Source organism: Arachis hypogaea, chromosome 6 (assembly GCF_003086295.3).
Source record: "Arachis hypogaea cultivar Tifrunner chromosome 6, arahy.Tifrunner.gnm2.J5K5, whole genome shotgun sequence".
NCBI lineage: Eukaryota > Viridiplantae > Streptophyta > Magnoliopsida > Fabales > Fabaceae > Arachis > Arachis hypogaea.
In genome coordinates this window covers 112748813-112774487 of record NC_092041.1, presented here as the reverse complement: position 1 = coordinate 112774487, position 25675 = coordinate 112748813, and the positions used below count along the sequence as shown (strand labels likewise).

The following is a 25675-nucleotide window of genomic DNA, read 5'->3' as shown; positions in this document are numbered from 1 at the left end:
TAGGCCAAACGTCGGTTTAGAAATTTCTCAGAAAGAATCAGGTTGCAAGTATAGTTCCAAACCAATAAATGACCCGAATCAAAGTTCAATTTATTTGTCACAAATGTAAACCAATAAAAACTGAGAGTATTAGATCTCCGGTCATCTCTCAAAGAAATTACAGTGAGATGTGCGTATTATTGGTTACGAGATTAAGGGATTTGAAGATAAAAAGACAAGAAATTAAATTGCAAGAATGTAAAGCTAATGACTAAAGGAAGATAAATGCTAAAAGACACTCCTGGCAAGGATTGAGACTCAAGGCTTCCTAACCAAGTCATTGACCACAAACATGGCAATTACCTAGAGTTAATCACATTTCGTCATCTCCAACATTGGGAGAAAGTCAAATAGGCATAGTTAGTCTTAATTCATAGGTCTTACTCGTCAATGGAAACAAGAACAACTAACAACTCTAAATCACCAATTAATATTGGACATCAACAACTCTCGTGTCACTAACCACGACATGATAATTACAAGAGCGAACCCAATAGTAAGGCCTATGGATTTGCATGTTTTTTCTTCACTTCTTCAAACCATCGTGGCCTTCTAAGTTTGAAATTACTCAACAAACACATCAATGCATCGAATAGAATTTAAGTGAATTAAATTTAGCGATTTTAAAGCACAAAAAGCATGTTTTTAATTATTAAGCACAATTAGGAGAAATTCGCAAGACCATGCTATTCCAGTGAATAAATACAAGATAAATTGATAAAATCCACTTATTTAAATCCAAAATAAACTATAAAATTGTGGTTTATCAGTTGACTCTCGTCAACAAGAAGTCGATTTGAGAGAGTGTCGTCCACTCCTATAAGTTATAAGATATTTGTCTCTTTTTTTAAAACATGTATTTGCGATGAGAAAGTCAAATGTTGAGGAAAAGTTTAAAATAGTTTTTATCCTCGGTATTGACCACCCGAAAATCATGGCCTCCGTGAATACTTTCATACCCATTTACTTTTCTTCCAACATGGCCATTTAAATCTCCTCCTAAGAAAATCTTATCTCCTGAAGGTATGTCTTGTTATCTCCTGAAGGTATGTCTTGGAGCAAACTCTCTAGATCCTCCCAAAACTTTATCTTGTGTTGCTTGTCCAAACTCACTTGCGGTGCATAGGTGCTAATCACATGAAAAGTACCTCCTTCCACTACAAGTTTGATAGAGATGATCCAATCTCCCACCTTCTTGACATCCACTACGTCCTTCTTCCACTGCTTATCCACGATAATACCTACCCAATTCCTATTCTTCACCTTTTCTGTATACCAAAATTTGAATCCGAAAGTATCCAACTCCCTAACCTTCGCACCGACTTATTTTGTTTCTTGTAGGCACATGATGTTAATCTTCCTCCTCGTCATGGTATCCACCACTTCCATGGATTTTTCTGATAAAGTGCCTATGTTCCATGTCACAAATCTCAACCTTCTGTCACTCTGACGTTTACCTTTACTTTTTTCTTTGTGAACTAGCTTATTTATTCTCATCTGTTCAGGAAAACGCAGAAACTCTTGCTCATTTAACACTACATTCGGGCACCGATACAGCGACTCTTGTTCATTTGACAATGTACGCGAGCCATACAGCACCTTACTTTCGGATAACGACCTAGCTTTGGCGCAATAACATCTTTGTTCCATGCAATGAAAATTCGACTAAGTTTTTATATTGACTGTGGAATGCCTAACAGAAAATATATCTTACCTTATATAAAACGACTTATTTGCTGTTCTAAAAAGGATTTATAGCATAAATACTTATAAAACAATAGCTAGTTGTAAAGTTTGAAAACAAATTACACTAATACTCTTAGAATTCATATCCATGTATATTTTAAACCTGACACTACAGTCAATTTCGATCTATATGAAACCGTATACCAAATGATTTTAGATAACATGAAATTTTATAAATGTGATCTTACATTATATAAATTTCTAATTCGAAGGTCAGTTTTATAAAAACCTATTCCAATAAAAAAAAAATCAGCATGTATTGCACTTTAAATCTTGGCAACTATGGCTTTTGCTTCATTTCAGGCACGGAGTAAACATGATCACATGGAATCATATGGTATCTCCGTTAAACACGAACAACAATGTAAAAAGTAGATGATGAACCATAGGGTATCAAGCAATGCACAACCAAACTGTGTCTTAGAGGAAATAGCATTTACAACAGAAGTCAGCTATAATGATAATACTCAGCACCGGCTTATGATTGTTGCTATACAGTGTGTGCACTAATCATTACTATTTGTCACATTTTAGTAAACATGTTAACCTTCATTTGTACTATTGGATTGGATTCTCATAAAGTGATCATCTTGTTAAAGGGAGAAAATGAGTCTCTGATCAACTTCGAATCAAGTTAGTTGGACTCGCATATAATAAGAGCTCACTTTCTCCCCTTTCCAATGTTGTCACTTTAAAGGAGCTAAATCCTGTACTATAAGTCATAAAGTTCTCACGCTTGAGAGGAGGTTGTTCCGTTTTTCTCCATTTGTCTTTGTCTGGCCCTCTCCATCTTTCTTCTACGCCATTCCTCCAAAGCTGATAATTGCAAATATAAAAAGGAAATCAAACCATTGGAAAGTGTAAATCTTTATTCAAACTGATAGAAACAAGTTGTTTGTTCCTTTTAAGCTAGTTTAGCAGGTTTAGGAGCAGTACGGCTAGGCCTATCTGCTGCCTATAAATACTAGGGATTAGTTAGTTTTCAGTCAGTTAGAGACAAATCTGTTCAGTTTGTTATAGGAGAGGGAAATTCTCTCCAAAGTTGATTAGTTCCAACCGTATACTTCAATAAGGGGATTGTGATTCACAAACCCTAGTTCACCAATAAAATCCCTAATTCTGTTAGATCTCAGTTCCTATCAACTGGTATCAGAAGCCCACGGATCCTGGTACTTGTGGTGTTCCGCAGCTCAAAAATGGATAAATAGGTATTTTATAGAAGAAATGCCAGCAGACCAATGTGCATAGTGTGAAAAAACAATTTAAGCTTTGTTTATATTAGCACTAGTGAAAGTACCAGGCTTCGCACAGGAAGGCAGAACCAACAATACTTCATTAAATGAACGGCTTACCAGTTGAAATAGAAAAACGAGTACTTTAATGAAGAAATTACTGCATCCGTGAAACATATAATGTAAGTTATGGCCATATCTGACCACTAATAATGAAGTTCGTTGATAAAGTTGGTGTTACATTAAGACATATAAATAGATATCAAAGTTGGCGTTACTTTGTTCATATTAGCATTACACAAAAAAATAAAAAGACAAAAGAAGAATGTTGAAAGAAAAAGGAGGTTCAATAAAGTATATATCCTTAGCACCACGAAAGGAGAGGCTGATTTCAGGGTTACCCTCCTATTTGGATAATAGATTTGTAACAACTAAATCATGACAATTCAGGAAATGATAGGTCTACTTTTGGTTTGATCATATTGAAAATAAATAGAGAGCACAACTACAAAAACTAGCAATCAGAATGGTGCATGTCTTGAATTGTAGGTACAAGTTTGTTGGTTCAATAGGCAATCAGCTAGAGTGAAGACATATAAATGAAATCAGCATTTTGGAATGATAACAAAGGCACCATTGGCTGTCTTTGTAACAGAGCCAGCACAGCAAGCACGCTGAAGCTCAGGCTGCATTTGGAGACTGTAAAACTTGAGAAGGAGAAACAAAAATATTTTTGTTCCAAGATGTGTCTTTGTATTCTCTGATCACTGAAAACATGGGAGCAATAGGGACAGATTTTTTTCATCTCTATTGTCTCAATATCTCCATGTTTTGTATCCTAAGACTGTTACGAAATGGGACTTTAGAGCCTCAGAGGTTTGGAGTAATATGCAAATGAGAAAAAACTGTTGGGATTTATAGAGTAAAAGATTCAAAATATTTCTGGCAGAAGATGCATGTCTAGCCAAGTCCATGTCAAAAGAAAAAGAATGCACTAAATTGTAGAAACCGAGTAACTGATCATTTGTTTAACAGTAAATATGTATAAGCCTACAAGGAATTTATTATTCCTAACCGTATAAGCTTTACTGAATCAATAAAAGACCCTCATGCATATGTCATGTTGGTAATGATGATCCAAATACAATGAAATAAAGACTCCATGGATACACTTCAACTCAATTTATATTTTTCTGACAACAGAGAAGTGATGAGCATCACATATTCGGAGTTCGATCTTTGAACATGTGCACATATAATAAAGTAAAAATCAAAGTAAATTTACAAGGAGAAAAGAGAGATACCTTTCAGGCTGGCAGCGTCATTTAAGGAACGGATATCTTTTAACCTTTTAGACAGATCAACTGCAGCAGTCTGCTTCGAGTCTTTCTTCTGGGCTGTTTCTGATTCAGTGTATACATCCTGTTCAATCTCTCTCACCTATGAAGGAAGACATTCACAGTCACAGAGAAATCATTCGTGTAAAAATTCAGCATAACCGAACCTCCGGTCATTGAATAAAACATTTCTGACCCGTTATCAGCCGCTCAAAGGAAGTCAAATGACTCTTTTGAAGTATTGAGTAACAAATATTGGCCCACTCAAAAGTTTAATAAATCTTATTTGCTAATTTTTTAAAGTAAATTTTAAGTTATAACTAAAACATGAAAGCATTAGTACTGCCAATTTTTAATGGTAAAATCCAAACTGCAAAATGCAAAAATGAAAAAGCTTAAGTGGATGGGGATTCTTGTGTGTGAACTTGTAGCCATGTTGAAAAAGTTAATTATAACACTTATCTTGAAATACCCCATGGCCACACGTAATTATGGATAAAGTTTGACATTTCAATCTAGATTCGGATAAAAAGGGACAAATTGGAGATCTGAGTATCTGATTAACATCAATGAGGATTTCACATGACAAGCTGCAGAACTACAACTCCACAATTTTCTCTTCCAGTGACCAGACTTTGTCCAGGAGAAAAATACAGGTTTAGTTTTTCATGAGGCAGTAGAATGACAATATAGCGTCATGCTATGGGACAGTATTACATTCCTCCTTTCAAATTCACATCCTCTCAGCAATGAAGCGAAACCCTGAAAAATATGGCTGAAGAAATACAGATATGGCAAGTTGCTTAATAAAGTCCAGTACCCTGAGAAACAACTATAAGGAAAGTGCTTCTTGAATGACTTGAAAAATGACCCCTTTAAGGTTGACAATGTTCTCGCTAAAGGATAAATATTTAACAAAAAATGAAGTATAATGTTTGTTCTAGAAATCAAATGTGTTAGGAAAATAATTATTGTCAAATAACATTCCTACTTTGGACATCCTGGGAACAAGTTATGCTCAGAAAATACTATTTAGCAAGCAACACGATAAATAAACAAAACCAATTTGAAACTCACTCTCTTTATCAACTCCAACGGTAACATAGCAAGACGAATCTCCTCAGATTCCTTAATATAACTCAATTGAGCTGCAATTTATAGGTGAAAATTATATGAGCATTTCATAATTAGAGTCAACGTACAATATAAGATGCCAAAATTTTCCATGCTTGAGAAATAGTAAAACTCCCTTGGTATTTCTGCCAATTTTTATTCCAGTCCGAGTATCCTTCTGCCAATTATTACACAGGGCTCATACAACTTCATTGCAAGAATGTGGATGTGGACTCTACATCCACAATTAAAGGGATTGTTTGAGGGAGCATTTCCACCATTCATATCAAATAGCTAAAGATTTTGAGACATTTTGATTCATGACAACAACTATGTTTAATAACAAGTCTGCTAAGTATAAGTATAAAACAGGACAACCATAAAATTAAATTGCAGTATGCTCACACCAGAAAAAAATAAATAAATAAAATTACAGCATGTACCACATCTTATAATTTTAAATGGATTGATAAGACAAGTCTACACAGGCTAACCAAGTTTTTGGCTGTACCATTTTTAAAGCCTAACTATAGTAATTTCCCGTACTTTATTCCTGATAAGTGTATCCAATGGATGTAGAAGATGCAAATAAATTTAAAATTTTTTGGCCATCGCAAGGCAGTCAACAATATGTGGAATAAACTTAATACGTAACACTGATTCATAAGACTTGGATTAGCTGAAAAAGATTCATTTCCGGAATTTGAGAAGAAAATAAAGCAAAGGTTAGGAGAGAGGTCTGGCTTGCATATAGAATGAAGTGGTAAATTGTATTTCCAACCACCATAATAAGAGTCTAATTACAAATTTTGTAAGTCACACCTTTTGTACAACGCTATTGTCCAGGATGACCTACAAGGCTACAATGCAACCCTCATAGCTGATAAGAGGAAAATGGAGCAACCCTCTTTGAACAACGTATCATACACGGTACTGAAAACTACATATTAAAACTCTCTATTTTTTCTCTGTAAGATCTTGTTCTTATTTTGAATGTTCAAATATTATCAATTGAGATGAATTATTGATCGAAACTCACATCATATCGCGGACAGCAACCAGATAATAGAACGGCAACACTTTTCCAATAAAGTTCGTATTCCAAATTTGCCATTGGACCATTCGTCAATCAACCGAGTTATAAACACCAAATATAAAATTCTCAAATCATTTAAGAATTAAGATAAAAGTAGAGCCCGAAATCGGGAAAAAAAAACTCAAATTAAAAAAGAAAAAGAAAAAAATATCCGTAACTATTTAAAAGAAAATGTCAAATTCATAAGAATATGGAAATTATGCAATATCCATTTGGTCAAGAAATTAAACCTAAGGAACATTCGACAAAATTAAGCAATAACTACGATCCAATCGAATTCAAAACGCTACAATATTCCACAAGACAACCGAATTTAAGAAAGAGAAACTAGCCTGGGTTGGAATTAGGTGAGGAGAGTTTGTTGCGGGTGTAGGAAGAAGTGAGGAATCCATGGAGCAAGAAGAGTGCAGTGATTACGTTAATGAAGCACACCACTATGGTTGCGTTCCTGAAGGAGAACCTGAGCCTCCACCATTGCTGCCCCTCCATTTTTGCGTTGCTTTTGGGATTACGGCAAGTGCTCCAAGATTTTCCTTTTACCCCTAAATTCACGGCATCACGCCGAGTGGTGTGTAGGACCTGAGTCTAAATGAGACCTATCGCCACTACCTGTTGGAAAGAAACTAGCTAGCTACCAACCACTCAACCAGTCACTCTTTCTAATTAGGATTTCAATTCTCAATTTCTCGTTCAGAACAACTGTGTTTGTAAAGCCGTAAAGGTGAGAATTAGAATTCTCTAGACAGTTTAATTCTTTTCTTTAATTTGGAACAAGAAGGAAAAAAATTAAATTATTAATTCTTTTTTTTTTTACTTGAAACTTCTAATTTTCATATTTAATTGATTAAAAGAAATTTTTAAAGCCAATAATTTTTAATATTTTTGGTCATTGTTTAATTAGTATAAATATTAAATTATTTTTAATAAATAAATTTTGTTAATTTTTATATGTAAATTTTAAAAAATGTGAGTATAAACTGTATTGATTTATATGTACAAATTCTTATAAATATAAATACAAACTATATATTTTTATATATAAAATTTTATAAATATAAGTATAAATGATTGTCGTCAAATACGGATCCAAAATAACAATATTTACTAATAATGTAATATTACTGAATAAATTTTAATACAATTGAAAATTAAGGTGGTTTGACTTGCAAATCAACTCTCATCAAATTTGCTTTGAATTTTAAAATATCTAAAGTGTTTCTTCTTCTTCTTTGTTTGATTTTTTTTTGTTTTTATTCTTGTTAAGAGAGTAAAACAAGAAAAAATTTGAGAAGGTAAAACAAAAAGAAAAAGATGAATAAGAAAAAAAACAGAAGATGAGGAGGAAGAGAAAGAATTTTGAATTATGCAGAACTTATCAGAATAAAAATATATCCAAATATCTTTGTGTTAACACCCAAATATCTTCGTGTTACACCCAAATTTACTGCAAATACAGAAAAATATTTCTTCGAATGCTACATTTTTTCTTTTGAATTGAACTACACCTCAGTTACTTGATTGGATTCAACACAATAATCAATTTCGTTCTAATTCAATTGACAATCTGAACCTGAATTATTCATTATTTTCAATAACGAGATGACGGAGGAGAACGAGAAAAAGAAATGAAGAGAAGAAATTCCAATAAAAAAAAAAAAGCAGGAAGAGGAAGTGTTGATGATGACGATAACGAAGGAGGAAGAAGAAGAAGAACGTGCAGTAACGATACGAAGCGCGTGAATATAAATAACTTATAAAGACTTGTATGGGAAAAACGCTTATACGTGGAGAATAATTCTTTATAATAATCAATTAACCAATCCTTCATTAATAATCTTTCTATACCTACTATACTATTAGATGTGTAAATGTTTATTATCCAAAGCATCTACACACTCTAATGGCGATTGTACAGCCACAAGAATTTGGCAATAAAGGATGGCCTAAAAATTGAGATCAATATTCCTCTTGGAAATGGCATTAAAGTTTCTTGAATTTCAATCAAGACGGTGCAATAGGTACTCAACTTGAACATCCTTAGTAAGAGGTATTATCCAATTCTTGTATAAGTTGGCAGCCACTGATGGATCAACCTTGTATGTTACATTTTTTTCATCACCATTCTTGAGGGTCACATTCTGTCCGAATACCATAGCTTTCTTTTCAACCCTCTTCCTCACCGTTTCTTCTACACTCTCAAATGTCAACAATTTCATCAATCCTTCTTTATCCTGAAATAATCAAGCATTTATATTATAGACTAAGGTTAGTAAACAACCAAGATGATATCTGTTTAAGCAATCCATGAGCATGAAATATGTTTACACAATCACCTAATTGTATGTAACTATATCATTAAATTAAAAATATTTGACTAATGTGATAACTACTTCAAAAGTTTCATATTGCACTGACCTTTGGTGATATTTAATGAAATTTAATTCAATCCTTTTTATTTCTAAAACTATACATTGATTTTCCCTAAGATTTAGGTGATAATACAACCGATACCTGTGTATTTTGTAAAATATTGCATTAAACACCTTTATAAAATAACACTAACCTCCTCTAAAGGAATGTTTATGTGAGGTCCATGTCATAGAGGGGGACCATGATAAATTTAGAAAATCAATGTAATTTGTTCAATATTATATAGTAATAGTGAACAAAAAATTAGTAGATTTGAAAAGTGATATGTGGATAGAAATATGAACATTAATGGGACTAAATTGCTAATAAGAATATTAGTGGAACTAATGTGCTAAGATTCAGCATTATGATGTATACCTCGGAGCGAATCAGAGACTCATATTGTTGAGCAGACTCCCTGAATTTCACTTCAGCAACAAATTTTCCATAATGAATCCTTCTAGAGATGGCCTGCAGAGACAAATCAGAATTAGCACTAGTTTAGAGCCATTAAGGCCACAGTTGAAATTGCTCTTATGAGTTTTGACCAAAATTTACATTCGCAACATGAAACTTGGATTAGAAGGGTTTTTTAATATAGAAGTTGCTCTATATATAAATTCATCCAAAGAGTTTTCGGAGACAACATTACCTGCAACAATGAAAGATCACTAGCTGCGGTTTGCGCATAGTTGCCGTCATCACCAGAAGCAACAAATGAAGGAAGCAGCTCCTCAAAGTAGATTTTCCAGATGGATTTGTTTATGTTAATCGAAGCAGCTTTGGGATGCAAAAACTGCAGATCTAATTAAATTTTAGCATTTTTCTTTCTTGACAGTGAACCAAGTTAGGAGATTGGAGAAAGATTTTTGGATTTGGTAAATTACCTGTGTGAAGGAGTAAGATGGCACAAGTGAAGGTGGCAGATTTTCCGGGAAGAAAGGATTTTCTTCAGGGTTATTGTATCTTCCAACCTATAGCATAGCATAACTTTTTTATGTGCAATCTTCTTTCCAAGCCAATAGCATAAGAAAATAAGAAACACTTATGGTGATTGCCAAGATCAAATGTTCTTATAATTGCATTAGTCCATAAACTAGATACTTATTGATATCTAAATGTTTCCATTTGGTAATGAGGAATGTGTTAAGGTATAACCTTATCAAAGATACTTATTATGTATTTGACACCTTTTTGAAGCCATTTTTTCAACTATAATCTCTTAAGATTCTTCCAAATTCATTGAAAAATGAAAGTTAAGTACAAACTCACATAACAAAGGTTGAGAAGTACATTGCTCATATTTACAACATGGATATCACTTGATGAATGAAGCAAGGAAAACAGAACACAATCATACTACTATAATGAGTAATGACAAACGCTTCCCACTAAGTAAAGGTCAACTACATAGATCAAACGATACCATCGCATCATATCAACAAGAATTACATTATCTGTCAACTGTCTTAATAGACTAACACACTCTTTTTCATCGGGCTAGCGAATCACAGTTTTTCTTGGATCCATATATATTTGTATAAAAAACATTTATCCAATAATGTATCCAAAAGGACCAAATAAAAGTGAATTAAGAGAGTACACAACAATAATGATAACACATTATAAAGAATAATAAATATGAGGGCTAAAACCCTAAACTACTAACCTTAGCTTGAACTGCTTCTGTATTCTTCACAACAAACTCAGCCAATGAACCAGCGAATCCCGGAATCTCCTCGCCGCCGTAGGTGCGAGAATTCATTAGGAACTTTGCTCTCTCAATGAGGCCAAAGACAATTGTATCTTCTTGCCTGATCAAAGCTTCCCTCACTGAATCCAGAGTATACACCTTCCCCTTCACAGATTCAAGACTTAATTCTTCTGCTTTCACCATTCCCATCCTGTATCTAACCCCACAAATTGCCAACACAAGAATCACCAAACGAAAATTAAGCATCATATTGAAACACCCCAAAAGATTACAACTTTAGCCCTACAATTTTATGATTAATCTGCCATTAAAATAGAGTACAAAAACAGCATTATATATAACACACGAAGATAAGAATTTGACTAATTAAGAATTGCAAGGTCAAACTCAACGCCTGCTCATATAGAGGAAAACATATTATTCCCCATAAAATCTAGATACGTTTGACATTTAATATTGAAAACGCAAAATAAAAAACAAAAACGGTGTAAAATCATACATGCAGAGATGGACAAAGTCAAAGAAAAAAAGACGGCAAATAGATAAATTATAAATACCTATGTAATCAAAGAGGCGGCTGAATTGAATTAGAGATGAAGATATAATGAGATTAATTAGCGATAAGAGAGAATATTTGGCTATTTGCTTAATGGAAGCAACACTTATGTTATGATATTGTGTGATATTTATAATTTATGATAATAGTTGAATTAAGTGAAAAGAGAAAGTAACTTGGTGGGGAAGAAGAAGGAAAAGAGTGTTGTTATGTGTGTGTGGGGCGGCGAAGAAGAAGGGTCGTTGGTTGGTTGGTTGTTGCTTACATTGGTTGAAATCAAGAGCTCTTTGAGTTTTGAGTTGGAAACCCAACCAATTTTTTGCTTTTCTTTTTTGTCCTGCGAGGAAGAAACACCGTGTGGGTTCCACCATCAACACCCAACAATGCAAGAACCACTAAAAAAAAAACTTTTGTCACATGCTGTGTTTTTTGTACGGTCAAATAATATCTTTTATTAGTTACAAATTATGTTAAAAAATAAAAAATATTATATATATGATAAAGTGATAAACTACTAAAACGGTTCCTGAACATACTTATAAATAGTATATTTTACCCGTATTTTTAAATTATTTAAAGTTGTTTTTGTTAATAATAAAATTTAAGTATATTTTTGTTAATAATAAAATTATTTAAGTATATTTTTGACGATATATTTATTATTATATACATTATTTTTGTATATATATTTTTAATATTTTATTTTTAATATTAAAATAAGAGTTTTATTTTAATATTAAAATATTTTATACAATTATTTATTTATATTTATTTTTTTGAATTATCATTAAATATATTTTTTTATCAAAAATAAAGAGACTCAAATTCAGGAGCTCTTAGATAAATATGGAAAGACTATATCATTTGAATTATAACTCATTGATTAAATATATTTATTTTTGTTGATATAATATTACGTAATTAAATATATTTATAAATTTATTTTAGATGAGATTGGATCAAAATTAAATTTTAAAAATAATTTATAAAAATAGTAAAAATATCGTTTCTCATCAAAATTATTAGTTTATTGCACGATGGTACCGTTATGTGGGAAAAGGAAACCAGGTAGGTCTAACGTCTTCCCCGCGTTTAGCCGTTGATAAGAACGCTTTTGCTTTGTCGTGTCTATGTCTTAATTCTTAACATGTATAGAAAGAATTCGATTCTCTCTCTCACATGGCGAAGTCCCTTTTGGGAAAATATTAAAATATTATAATTTTATTTTGATGAAAAGTGAAAACTGACAGAAATTATTTTTAATATAGAAATAGAAATGTTATTTTAGTTGAATATTGATGTTTGAAGTATATCAGGTGGAAATCATTCAACATGTCCTCATGTGTTAGCCAATATGCTACTACGTGTCCAACACACCCTTTATATATTGCAATATACCTCTCACGTGTTAATTTTTTTCTACAAAATCCACCCATCTGTAATTACACTAAATAATCTCATTTTCAAAAAAAATACTAATATTTTTTCATATAAAAAAAATCAGCCGAAAACTGACCTGTAACTCTTTTTATCTTTAATTGATAATTAAAATTATTAAATAATTTAATTTAATATATTTAATTAAATTGTGGTCTAATAATTTTTAAATTACATATAAATTTTTATCTTTTATTTTTATTCTTTAGCTTTCTAAAAAATAAGATCATGTTCATTTTATTGCTTGTGAAATTAAAAGGATGAAATTAATTTAGTCACGTAGCGTTTAAAATGACTAATTCAGTCATTTATTTCAGAAATACATTCCTTAGTGTAATGCGAAAAAATGAGTATTCAGGTAATAAATTTAGATAAGTCTTTTTTTTTAAGTAAAAATATTCTTTTATTAATCAGTGATCAGTTAACTGTTTTATTGTCTATACTATATATTGATTGTCAGGACAAATATTTAAGTCTTTTAGCGGTGGTTAATAAATAAAAAAAGAGGATATTTAATTTTGTTAAAGATGTAGTTTTGCAAAAATTACAATAATGGAAAAAAGGGATTTATTCTTAACTAGTAATAGAGAAATTTTAATAAAAATAATGGCAATTGCAGTGTCTATTTACATATTGAGTTGTTTTAAGTTTTCTAAGACATTATTAGAAGACATACAAAAGATAATAATATAATTTTTTTGGACCAAAGAAACGTAGAGAGAAAGATGTAATGGATTAATTGGCGGATTATTTGTAGACTAAAAAATCAAAATGGTTTAAATTTCAAGAATTTCAGAACTTTTAACTTGATTGTGCTAGAAAAACAGGGATAGAGGTTGATTTTTCGGCCTCACTCTCTAATTTACATAGTCGTCAAAGAAAATATTTTAAAATTTTATCATTCTTACGTGCAAAAATAAGTAATAATCCATTTTGGAGTTAGAAAAGTGTTCTAGAGGGCACAAAGATTTTGGAAAGAGGCATTTTTTAGAAAATTGAAAGGAGACTTTCAGTTAAAATCACAAAGAACAATTGAATAAAACAAATTTAACCAGAATGAAATTCAATTTCTCAACAATTTATACAATCACCCGATTTGGATTTCTGAACTACCCCTACCAGATCAAAATTAGAATCAAGAACTAATCATCTCAACATTTACACACATAGTAGCCCAGGTAATCATAACACAAGCATCAGAGTAGCAGAAAATATGGTTACCTAAAATAAGAAGAAGAGTGAATGCTATTCGGTTGCCTCTGGATATACCGTGGCCTTTTAGTTCTACCATGCGCCAGTTGAGTTCTTGTCAGAACAATACAGAAGGAGAGAACTCTGGAGTTTAATCTGAAAGTTAAAATGTCAATTCAAAATTAAAATTTTTCTCTAGAAAATAATGTATGAAGGCTTACCAATCAAGAAAAGGCTATACTCTATAATCCAAATGGTGAATTCATTCTGCAATCGTTGCGATACTACAGTAGAATCAACTCTCTACTGTCTCACTCAGTGCCCGGAATCAGAGAATGCCTAAAAAATAGCAAGCATTCCCTAGACAACCTAAGAAATAGAAACATGAAAATGGTAGTTATGGTTCTAGAAACAACTCAGAAGGAGAAAACAAGTGAAAGAGAAAATCTATTTGGTTGCAATACTAACCTAACAAATTTTAAAGATGAGAAACCGGAGAATCTTCGAAGTGAAAGTTATTTCTCCTCAAATAGTAGCTATTGCAAGGTCCAAAATCTTGGAAGCAGTAACTAGCCTCCATTGATAAATTCTAGTAGTAACTTCTTTATTCAACAACTCTTTACCTTTTTTCACTTTACTCTTTCATATTATTTAGAATTTTTTTTTGTTTAGTAGTTAATCTTTAATTAGATTTTTCATTTGATTTGGAAATACTCAATTTTATCTTTGCTGTAAGTCTAAAATGGCCACTTTATTTTATTCCATCAATAAAATCTGTCTTTAATAAAAAAAAAATGTAATATGAACACTTTGATACACATTTTAATTATACTCAATTATTCATACATAAATCTTAATGTTAAGGATAAGCATGAGAAGAAAAAGTGAGAAAACACAATGTTGGTTCATGAAAATTTCCTTCTTTCTCAGTCATTGTTGCTTGTTTAATTTTTTTTGTACACAATTTATGCACTAACTTGGTCTAGTTATAACATTACACAAAATAAAAAATTGTATCTTTTGTCTCTGTTGTCACAGCCTTGGACATACTCCAAAGCTACCATGTTAGCATTCGAACTTACTCAATCTCTTGAGTTAAGACAAAGTCAGTGTAACCCTCAATACTTAGCAAGAAAGCTAAAAATATAAGAGAACACAAGAGAAAGGAAATTTTAGTGAAAAGAACACTTTATTACTCAAGTGTTTGTTACAAATGATTCACACATGACTCACACTAACTCTCACCTCTTATTTATAGTCATCCACCTCCTTAATGGATGGTTAGGATAAAATCTAATCAACGGTCCAGATTAATTATCTAGAACCTTCATTACAAATATCTATCCTACTACAACTTTCTAAATACTTCTAGATTCTTCTATACTACTCTTCATACTCCTATATACATCCACACTCTTCTAGAATACTATATGACCTTCCAGAGTCTTCTAGAACTTTCTAGAGTATTCCGAGACCTTTTAGGGCATTCTAGAACGTTCCGGAACTATTTAGAACATTCTCAAACACTCCAGAAAATTATACAAACACTGTTAAATCTAATCTTCTAAAATTTACCGTGACACTGTACTTTAGTACTGCTGTGGTCTCCTCTCTTATGCTTCATTCTGCTCCACCTCTCTTCACCTGCATTTAGAGGTAACTAAAGTTATTCTCTTTCTCTATTTAGTATTTTGGATAACTAATTAGAGAGCTTTAGAGAAGTCCAATTTGCTCTATCCGCATCATGCTCAAATGTTTAAAAAAAATAACTCTAAATTTGTGTAGTTTTGGTTAATCTTCAAATACTTAAATTTTCAAGCCTGTGAAGTTCAAATTACCTCAAATTACTATCTATTAGTGTTGGGTATATGAAGATGGTAAGATGACAAAATCTTATATTTGTGTAGTGGTTTTAAGGCACGATTAGATCGCTTTCTTTAGAGAGATATTTGTCCCCACACTTAGTTGTTACAGGATTGATGACAATACTCTCCCAGGATACAATGAAACCTAAGAATTTATTAATTAGCAATAGTAAGAAATTCTCAACTCTCTTGAACAAAGAAAATCTCTTAATGGTTAAGTAAATTGTACACTTAGTACTACTAATCTGAAATAGTGGATAAGGACTTATTTATACATATTGCACGTAACAATTATGATTAGTTACGTATACAAATGGTTGTGTCTTTTCTATTGCCAATAGATACAATGTTTTGAATATACACAACTCTTAAAGAGTTGTATCCCTTTAGCCAATAGACACAATGTTTTGAACATACACAATCCTTAAAAGGTTGTGTCTCTTCAACCAAATGGTACTAAACGGTTAGTAACCGTTTATTAATATTAATAATATTAATAATAATATCAATAATATTAATATTATTAATTAATAAAATTTGTAAATACCCTTCAATCCCTCACTATTTACAAAATTTAAATGTCATACAAGTATATGCATAAAGAATGTGTCACTAAGATTAAACATTCTTTTAGTGTAAATTTTAAAGTTCTAACGAAGTAATAGGTGTCTAATCGATTAAACCTATACTCCATATGCTAGTACCAAAAATCACACACATTACTTATATCCTCCAAGTTCAAGAGTTTACAATTTTAAGCACTTATATGGCCTTGTGCTCATCCTGGTTTCATGAATATTTACGAGAATAAAACCTCTAAAATTCTCGATTAGAGCAGCACCACTCTTATATTCATATAGGTAGAATTTTTTGATAGATAATATTATCATTCCATTAAGATTTTAAACTCACCCTCCTAATTTATTGTAAATAGCACTAAATCCTATACCTTAGTGCTCCAATTGCTAAATAACTTGTTATTACCCATTAAACCTTGAAACTAGTGGTCTACTAGAATAAGATTGGGTTCCCATTATTTAGCAATAATAGGTTTTAATCACATTTTAGCAGTAGTTTCTTTGATTTTATCCCTTGACAAACCTTTAGTCAAAGGGTCTGCTAAATTTCCTTGAGATCTTACATAAATGATGGTAATTACACCATCATCTATTAGTTGCCTCACAAATTCATATCTCAAACTTATATGTCTAGACTTTTCATTATAAACCTTATTATATGCTCGAGACATGGTTGATTCACTATCACAGAAGATTGAAATGGCTGTCGTCTGCTGTGGCCACAGCTTTATATCATATAACAAATTTCTTAACCATTCCGCTTCTTTACCTGCGGCTGATAAAGCTACAAACTCAGCCTCCATAGTAGAATGTGTAATACATATTTGTTTCTTTGAGGCCCAATTTATTGCTCCACCACCTATGGTGAAAATCCATCCTGAAGTGGATTTGTTATCACTAAGATTTGTAATCCAACTTGCATCGGAATAACCTTCTAAAATAGCGGGATAATCACTATAATGTAATCCTAAGTTTATGGTTTTCTTGAGATAACCAAGAATTCTTGTTATAGCTTTCCAATGTTGATTGCTAGGCTTTCCTGTAAACCTTGATAATTTACACACAGCAAATGCTATATTAGGTCTAGTACAATACATTGCATACATTAAACTTCCTATAGCACTAGCATATTCTAATTGTGCTATAGGTCTTCCCATGTTTCCTTCTAATTTAAGATTAGGATCATACGGCGTATTGGATTCTCTAATTGTGAGATGATCAAACTTTTCCAATACCTTTTTGATATAATGAGATTGACTTAAAGTAGAGCCAACTTCATTCTTATGCACCTTTATGCCTAATATTGTATCAACTTCATTCAAATCCTTCATCTTGAATTTAGAAGTTAGATACTCCTTCGTTATATGAATTCCTTCTAAATTTGTTTCGATGATTAACATATCATCAACATATAAACAAATGATTACTCCATAATCTTTAGTAAATTTTGAGTAAATACATTTATCCGCATTATTATGTGAGAAGCCATTTGATAACAACACTGAATCAAACTTCTCATGCCATTATTTAGGCACTTGTTTTAGCCTATACAAAGACTTAATTAATTTGAAAACTTTCTTTTCATTTCCGGGTAGCACATACCTTTCTGGTTGCTCCATATAAATTTCTTCATTAAGATCTCCATTTAAAAAAGCCGTTTTAACATCCATTTGATGTATATGAAGCTTATGTATGGATGCTAATGCTATAAGAGCCCTAATAGAAGTCATTCTTACCACAGGTGCGTAGGTATCAAAATAGTCTAGACCTTCTTGTTGTCTAAACCCTTAGCCACTAACCTTACTTTAAAGGTTTGTAATGAACCATCAGTGTTATACTTTCTTCTAAATACCCACTTACATCCTATAGGCTTTGATCCTGGAGGCAAATCAACCAAGACCCAAGTATTGTTAGATAATATTGAGTCCATTTCATCATTTATTGCTTCTTTCCAAAAAGCAGAATCCCTTGAAGTCATAGCCTCTTTGAATGTTTGAGGATCACCATCTATGTTCATAACAATAGGAATCTTGTTTGTTACAGAATTCCTAGTTCCTTCTACCAAAAAGGTGATAGCTTGAGAAGAAATAAAATCTGGACCCAAGTCCTTTTCTTTTCTTACTCTCAAGCTCTTTCTTGGTTTAATCAACTCTTTGTCACTTAGACGTTTATTATTTTGATTATTTATTTCTTGTGAAATATTAGTATCATTTTGGGATACTCTGAATTAGAAGTTGAATCATTGATAAATTTATTTTCAATAAATTCTACTTCTCTTGATTCAACAACTATATTAGACACTAAGTCTAATATTCTATATGCTTTAAAATTTTGAGCATATCCTTTAAAAGTACCTTTTATGGCTCTTGGCCCCAATTTGGTTCTCTTTTGATCAAGAACTCGATAAAAGGCTAAACACCCCCACACTTTAAGATAATTTAAATTAGGTTTCCTTCCTTTTCAAATTTCATAAGGAGAAACCTTTCTATGTCTTGATGGTATCCTATTATGGATATGACATGATGTCAATAATGCTTCACCTCACAAATTGTAAGGCAATTTTGCATTTAGTAACATTGAATTAACCATATCCACTAAGGTAGGATTTTTCCTTTCCACCAAACCATTTTGTTGCAGAGTATATGGAGCGGAAGATTGATGCACAATACTATGTAATTTATAAAAGTGATCAAATTCATTAAAAGAAAAAAAATATTCTTCACCTTGCAGTGATTCAGGGATCACCACTTATAGATGACGAAGTCTACTTACAAGGATTTGTAATTCATGAATTTGATCCATAACAGGCATAGTATCATTCATAATAAATTCGAAATATTTTATCATAATAAACTTATCTGTTCCTTGTCGTTTAGTATTGTACTTTTCTTCCAAAGATTTTCAAATCTCCAATAGTGATTGAATTAACATATGACCTCAACATGCAAAAGTATCTTCATCACATTTCTTCTTCAATTGAACAATCTCTTCTTCCTTTTCTAGTGTGGAATTTTTTAGCAACATTGGCAATTGGTGTAGTCTTTGGGTCGATCACATATGCAAGATTGAGAACTGAAAGAAGAAACATCATTTTGTCCTTCCAACGATTGAAGTTCGTTCCATCTAAGCGATCTAACTTGACAAACTATTGATTCATGACCTTGAACGTGGTGTTTTGATCTTGTGCCATCTTCAAGTAATATCTCTCTAAAATTGTTGGGTATATGAAGATGGTAAGATGACAAAATCTTATATTTGTGTAGTGGTTTCAAGGCACGATTAGATCGCTTTCTTTAGAAAGATATTTGTCCCCACACTTAGTTACTATAGGGTTGATGACAATACTCTCCCAGGATACAATGAAACCTAAGAATTTCTTAATTAGTAATAGTAAGAAATTCTCAACTCTCTTGAACAAAGAAAATCTCTTAATGGTTGAGTAAATTGTACACTTAGTACTACTAATCTGAAATAGTGGATAAGGACTTATTTATACATATTGCACGTAGCAATTATAATTAATTATGTATACAAATGGTTGTGTCTTTTCTATTGCCAATAAATACAATGTTTTGAACATACATAACTCTTAAAGAGTTATATCCCTTTAGCCAATAGACACAATGTTTTGAACATACACAATTTTTAAAAGGTTGTGTCCCTTCAACCAAATGATACTAAATAGTTAGTAATCATTTATTAATATTAATATTATTAATTAATAAAATTTGTAAATATCCTTCCAATAGAAGATGATAGATATGTGGTTGGTGCTGCTTTTGGAGTAGATCAAGTGTTGTATATATTTAACGCGTTTAATGGTGCAATCCATCTTTTCATATTTGTTCTCTGAGGAAATGTTACTTTATTTCATTGTGAAATATGAATATGTTAGCTACGAGCTGAATATATTTGGCACAGTTATCATTAATCATGTGCTCATATGATTCTTTGTCCATCTTTAGTGGAATATGATTAATCATGTATTCATATGATTAATCAAAAGCTGAAGCTCTTAATTGGACATCTCTGGAACATAGCAAGGATGTGCTTCCTTAGAAAATGAATGCGTTGGCAAGTAAGCTAAACTAATTAATGTAGTTTATACTTTTGTGATATTCATATTATTGTTCTTTTGAGATGAACTTTTTAAATACTTTGACTTTCCTTATGATGAACCTTGCGCATACGATTATGTCAATTGGATCTCTTACACCTATCCTATTTATGAAAGAAAATATTATATTAATTACCTATCATTCTATGCCAAACCATGAATTTCATTCTTCACCTATATACCAGTGTTTATCAATTTGTGCCTTCATGTTAATTTTGGATTTTTGTTCATGTAGATATGCTGAACAGCACCACCATTATTATTGTTTGTTGCAAAAAATTTAAATGATAATGAAGGGTATGCAAGAAAGATTGGAGAAGAAGTGAAAAAAAGAGATGCGAAGTTGAATGTGAAACCGGAAAGAAGTTAAAAGAGGTTGTAGTGTTATTATTTTGTTAAAGAAGCTAATAAAGAAGAATGACTATTAATTTATTGAATTCTTTTGCTTTCTTGGTTCAATAGTTGTAGTATTATTATTTGAATAATGTCATATTTGTTTTTTGTTTAGGAAAGTGTTAACCACGTTAAGTGATTATGTAAATATTTCTCTTCTTTATAGTTATGTAGATATCATGAATGTTATTTGATATTTATATGAAAAATGGATCAATCTTTGTTTATTTATATATTTTGTTGAATTATTATTGTAATTAAAAAATTAGGATTAGCGATTGATTTAGACACTAAAAAATCGGTCACTAAGAATTGGTCGTCAAGAAAAATTCAGTAACTAATTTTCTCAACGACCGATTTAGCGACAGAAAAATTGGTCACCATTTAGCGACTGACTTGGTTAGCAACCGATTTTGTTTAGTGAGAATTTGGTAGTATTGATTGAAAATTGATCACTAAATTAATTGCTAATTATTAGCGACCAACATCGGTCACTGTTTTAAATTTAGCGACCAAGTTTTTAACGAGTAGTGACTACCAGAATCGGTCGCTATATTGATAATTTATTATAGTGATAAAATTTAATTAAATCAAATAATTGATAAATACGCAATAGATCACATGCATTAACTTAGAATATCATTGATCTATCATAATTTCAAAAAAAATGAACTCTTAATATAAAGTAATTTTATATGTGTATTTAATTATATGATATAACATTATAAAAATAATTATGTTTTATGTTGATTACGTAAATAATTATATGTATGTATGTATGTATGTAATTAAACAATTATATAAAATATTTTACATGATCAAGACATCAAAGTTAAATTCTTAAATTTTTTTTTAAAAATATATAATTTTCTTCTATTCTTAATCATAGCTTTACTAATAATATACAATTATACATCCGATGAATAATTATTCAAAAATAATTATAATTAAATAATTTTATACATATATTTAATTATATATCATTATATTAATAAAAATAATTATTTTTTTATATATTTGATGAATAATTATTAAAAAATATACAATTATATAAAACTTTTTACATTATACATTAAAATTAAACACAATAATCATACTGCTTTTCGTTTTCTTATGCGTGACTCTATAATTTTGTCAACTTATGCAAAGCATCTTATCATGTCTCAATTGGTTCGCATAATCAATAGTATAGTTGACTTACAAAGGTATCAATGCGATAGGAATTTCTCATTTAAGTTAGTTAGGGAAATGTGTGAATTGGGGTAGCATGATTCATTCGGCGTGCGAAAATTGCGTACTCATTATAATATTAGCTATATATATGCATAGTTTATCAACTTTTTCTATAAGATTGGATTGGTCTGTCATATTAGCATGTTATTTGCACATTTAACTAACCGTTTTTTTTGGGACCATAAGTATTGTTTCTTTATCGGAAACAATTTTATTTGAGCAAAAAATATTCAAAAATATCACATCACAATGAGGTTATTTTTCTCAACAATTTTTTTTGCAGATTTAATTTTTTCCAAATTATCGATAAAAATTTTTTTATATATATTTAATTATAAATCATCACGTTAATAAAAATAATTATTTTTATATTTATAGTATAATATATATATATAATTTGAACGTACATTAGCTATTTATATAGTTTTAAGTAAAGATTTAGTTAAAAGACAAGAAACATGATAGAAGAAAGAACACAATGAATTGAATGGATATATTTTTAACGTGTTTTTTTATAAAAAAAAAAAGTTTTTTAGGTAAATTTGTGTGAATTTTTTGCATAAGTTTTTCTTTTATTTGTTGTATCTTAAAAATTTTAAAAAAATTTTGGAAGTCAACAAAGATAAAAAAAATTTATGTTTAATTCTCTTTTTTCTCTTAATGTATTTTGATGAAAAGAAAAAAAAAGTCGCCAAGAAAAAAAAGCATAATTTTGTATATTAGATAAGGGGTTGAGAGATTTTCTTTCTCTTGAATCTCTTTATATTAGGGGTGATAAATGGAGAAGCTCGTCCCACCCCGCCTCACCAAAAATTCATAATCTGGTGGACTGTCCTGTTCTGCTTAGTGATACAGTCATGAATTCTTTCTTCATCTCACTTAATGGCAGACTGGCGGGCCAAGCTCGCCAAATCTTTTTTTTTTTATAAATCATTAAATGTTAAATAATATATATAATTTCACAACTATTTTAATAAATTTATAATTTTTAAAGATATAAAAAAATTATAATTCTAAATTCACGAACATTAAAGTTGTTATAATTATAAATATGTAATAAACATAATCATAAACCAAGTTTTTGAAACAAAATAATAAAATAAACATTGTCCAAAACAAAATAAATATTGTCCAAAATATATAATTAAACATCTTCGAGTTTATAATCAATCAAAGATAAACATAATAAAAAAATATAACTTAGAATATCTTCAATTATCATCTTCATCCTTTTGTAGATCAATAATATAGAAATTTGTAAAAAAACGGTCCTGACAAAAAAACGACCGATCTGCCGGAGAAGTCTGTTCCGTCCGGCCAAAACTCAGGGCTTAAGCGGTACAGGTTAGACGGACTTTTTAAGTTTGATGATTTTAAATTTTCAGTCTAACCCACCTTTTTTAGTAGGTTATACGAATTTTGTCCCATTTGCTACTCCTAACTGCTATACATTATCAAAAGAAAAAAAAATAGTTAAATATACGTATGCAAACATTAATACGTAATATCATTTAAAAAAGAATGCAAACATAACAAAAAACGTGACCGAGCATAAAAAGTAAATTACCCATGGTCGAGGAAGGTGAAGAAAAATTTGCTTAGAAGGGTAAAGAATGACTTCAGCTCAGATTGGAAAAAGTGTAGAAGCTACAAATTGTGAAAAAAGAGAGTGAAAAGGTGTGGATCCCTTTAGTTGTTGATAGTCATACCAGAGATAATAAGGGAGTTCTTTTAATATCTTGTGTTTCTGTTATTTTAATTAATTTGTTTTCTATTTGTCTGCTTCACTGTACTGTGTTGAACTCTTTGTTTTCAAAAAAAAAAGAGTGGGGAAGCTGTGGAAAAAGTGTAACAAAAAGAAGATGGCGTTGCAGAAGATTTATAGCATCGTGAATCCAACAATCGAAGTTTAGTTTGATAAGAGAAAAAAGATAATTAAATGAGATACGGAGTAACTAAAGCAACCGGCAATATGCATAAAGAATAATGAAAATATTTGGTAACTAAAGAAAATCAACTAAAAACAGTCATAATTTGTCTTATTTAATATTTATTAATTATTAATTTATTAATTATTACCACAATTAATAAATATTAAATAAAATAAGTTCGAATTATTTTTTTTGTCTTCATAGCATTACTAAAAAAATAGTAATTAATGAACGCAATAAATAGAATATAAAAAAAAGGAGTGAATCAATAAAGACATCACCAAATCCAACACCATTAAAAGATGTTCGAAAAAAATGCCAGTAATTAAAGAAAAAGTAAAATAATATATATTAAATAACATATATATACATCTGAAATTAATTATTAATATATCTATATATAGATACACATACGTAAATTTTTATATTCATTAATACATGAACAGATTAAAACCCATGAAACAATATACTGTAATCCATTTATAAATGAATTTGGATCCTCTAAATTTTAAATTTTCATTTTAGAAGGTAAAGTATGACTTTTCACCTTTGAATAATTTCTTTCTCATATTTTCTCTTGGTCCCACATATGAAATAAATAGTGAAAGATCACATTTTATTCTCTAAAGTGAAATTCAAACTTTAGAGAATTCAAATCCTTTAGAAATGGTCTACATAAAAAAAAAAACATTCCCCTAATATTTAGATAAAAAATAAATGTTGAAACAATTTATAACTTAATAAATGTTGTAGTGTATTAAATTTTTTTCCCTGTTATATATGCATATAATAAATACATAAAAAAAGAAAAACATGCATAGGTTATTATGTCGAGTTAGTCTTAAAGTGCTTCCTAAAGTTACACTCGAGACTTAAAGTAGTCTTTAAAGTTAATAATTACTCATATTCATCCCTGAAATTACATTCTGGGACTCAGAGTCATCCTTCAAGCATTTTCCGTCAATAGACGCCATTGGAAAACTAATGTGGACTCGTCTCTGACACGCTGATTAGACAATGGCTAGCTGACGTGAATTAGTAAATTTTTTTGTGGCAAGTTGGTCCCTGAAACAAATTTAAAAACCCTAATCCTCAAATTTCTCTTCTCTTCTCTTCTCCATTCGAAGCCAAACCATATTTTTTAGCATGCAACAACCACCTAAGAATGTAACATAAGTATAAGCAACATCCCATGAATAAAATATCATTTAAATGCTAACACCAATTAAGCAATTACATAAGAATTTATCAGCCCTTTAATAACATAATCAAAGAAGTGCGCGTGCAACATAAGAATTTATCAAGCTTGAAACAGAAAAGAATTTAAGTTTCATTTAAAGAGCATCAACCATTTCATGGTTTCTTCTCAGTAGCCTTGATTATCAAAACTATGGTTGGAAACTTCGATCATTGGCTTCGGAATTAGCCGATCTTGGAAATCCTCAAGGGAAAGAATTCAAAGTCAGGGCCAAAGTTGAACTTGACCGTACAGTTTGGTTCATTGGGGAGAGTATACATTGAAGCAGTAAGGTAGTATCGACCGCCAAAAAGATCCTTGAAAACTACACTTTGGTACACGCCAATTTTGAAGAAAAATATCTCACTTCCTGCATACAATATGATATTTAGAATTAGGTGACTTTTATAAACATGCGACCACTTAGAATACAACTTACAGCAAAGGAAAT

At 30.7% G+C, this 25675-nt stretch overlaps 3 protein-coding genes across 4 annotated transcripts; all 3 read right to left on the bottom strand.

The window, feature by feature from the left end:
• Positions 1-2178: 2178 nt before the first annotated feature.
• Positions 2179-7325, bottom strand: LOC112755793 (uncharacterized). Its single transcript, XM_025804088.3, has 4 exons — positions 6896-7325; positions 5432-5502; positions 4322-4457; positions 2179-2601 (listed from the first exon to the last, which is right to left on the bottom strand). The coding sequence occupies exons 1-4, from the start codon at positions 7050-7052 to the stop codon at positions 2516-2518; spliced, it is 450 nt and encodes a 149-aa protein (XP_025659873.1). The 5' UTR covers positions 7053-7325; the 3' UTR covers positions 2179-2515.
• A 1023-nt stretch (positions 7326-8348) lies between these two features.
• Positions 8349-11655, bottom strand: LOC112755792 (chorismate mutase 2). 2 transcript variants are annotated; one of them, XM_025804087.2, is made up of 6 exons: positions 11244-11655; positions 10642-10882; positions 9860-9946; positions 9625-9768; positions 9351-9443; positions 8349-8794 (listed from the first exon to the last, which is right to left on the bottom strand). In XM_025804087.2, the coding sequence occupies exons 2-6, from the start codon at positions 10873-10875 to the stop codon at positions 8561-8563; spliced, it is 792 nt and encodes a 263-aa protein (XP_025659872.1). In that variant the 5' UTR covers positions 10876-10882; positions 11244-11655; the 3' UTR covers positions 8349-8560. The 2 variants fall into 2 exon arrangements, with proteins under 2 accessions (XP_025659872.1, XP_025659871.1); XM_025804086.3 differs by lacking the exon at positions 11244-11655 and having other exon boundaries at positions 10642-11057.
• Positions 11656-16792: 5137 nt separating this feature from the next.
• Positions 16793-17470, bottom strand: LOC140173776 (secreted RxLR effector protein 161-like). The gene has a single exon (XM_072198361.1). The coding sequence runs from the start codon at positions 17468-17470 to the stop codon at positions 16793-16795; it is 678 nt and encodes a 225-aa protein (XP_072054462.1).
• Positions 17471-25675: the final 8205 nt, after the last annotated feature.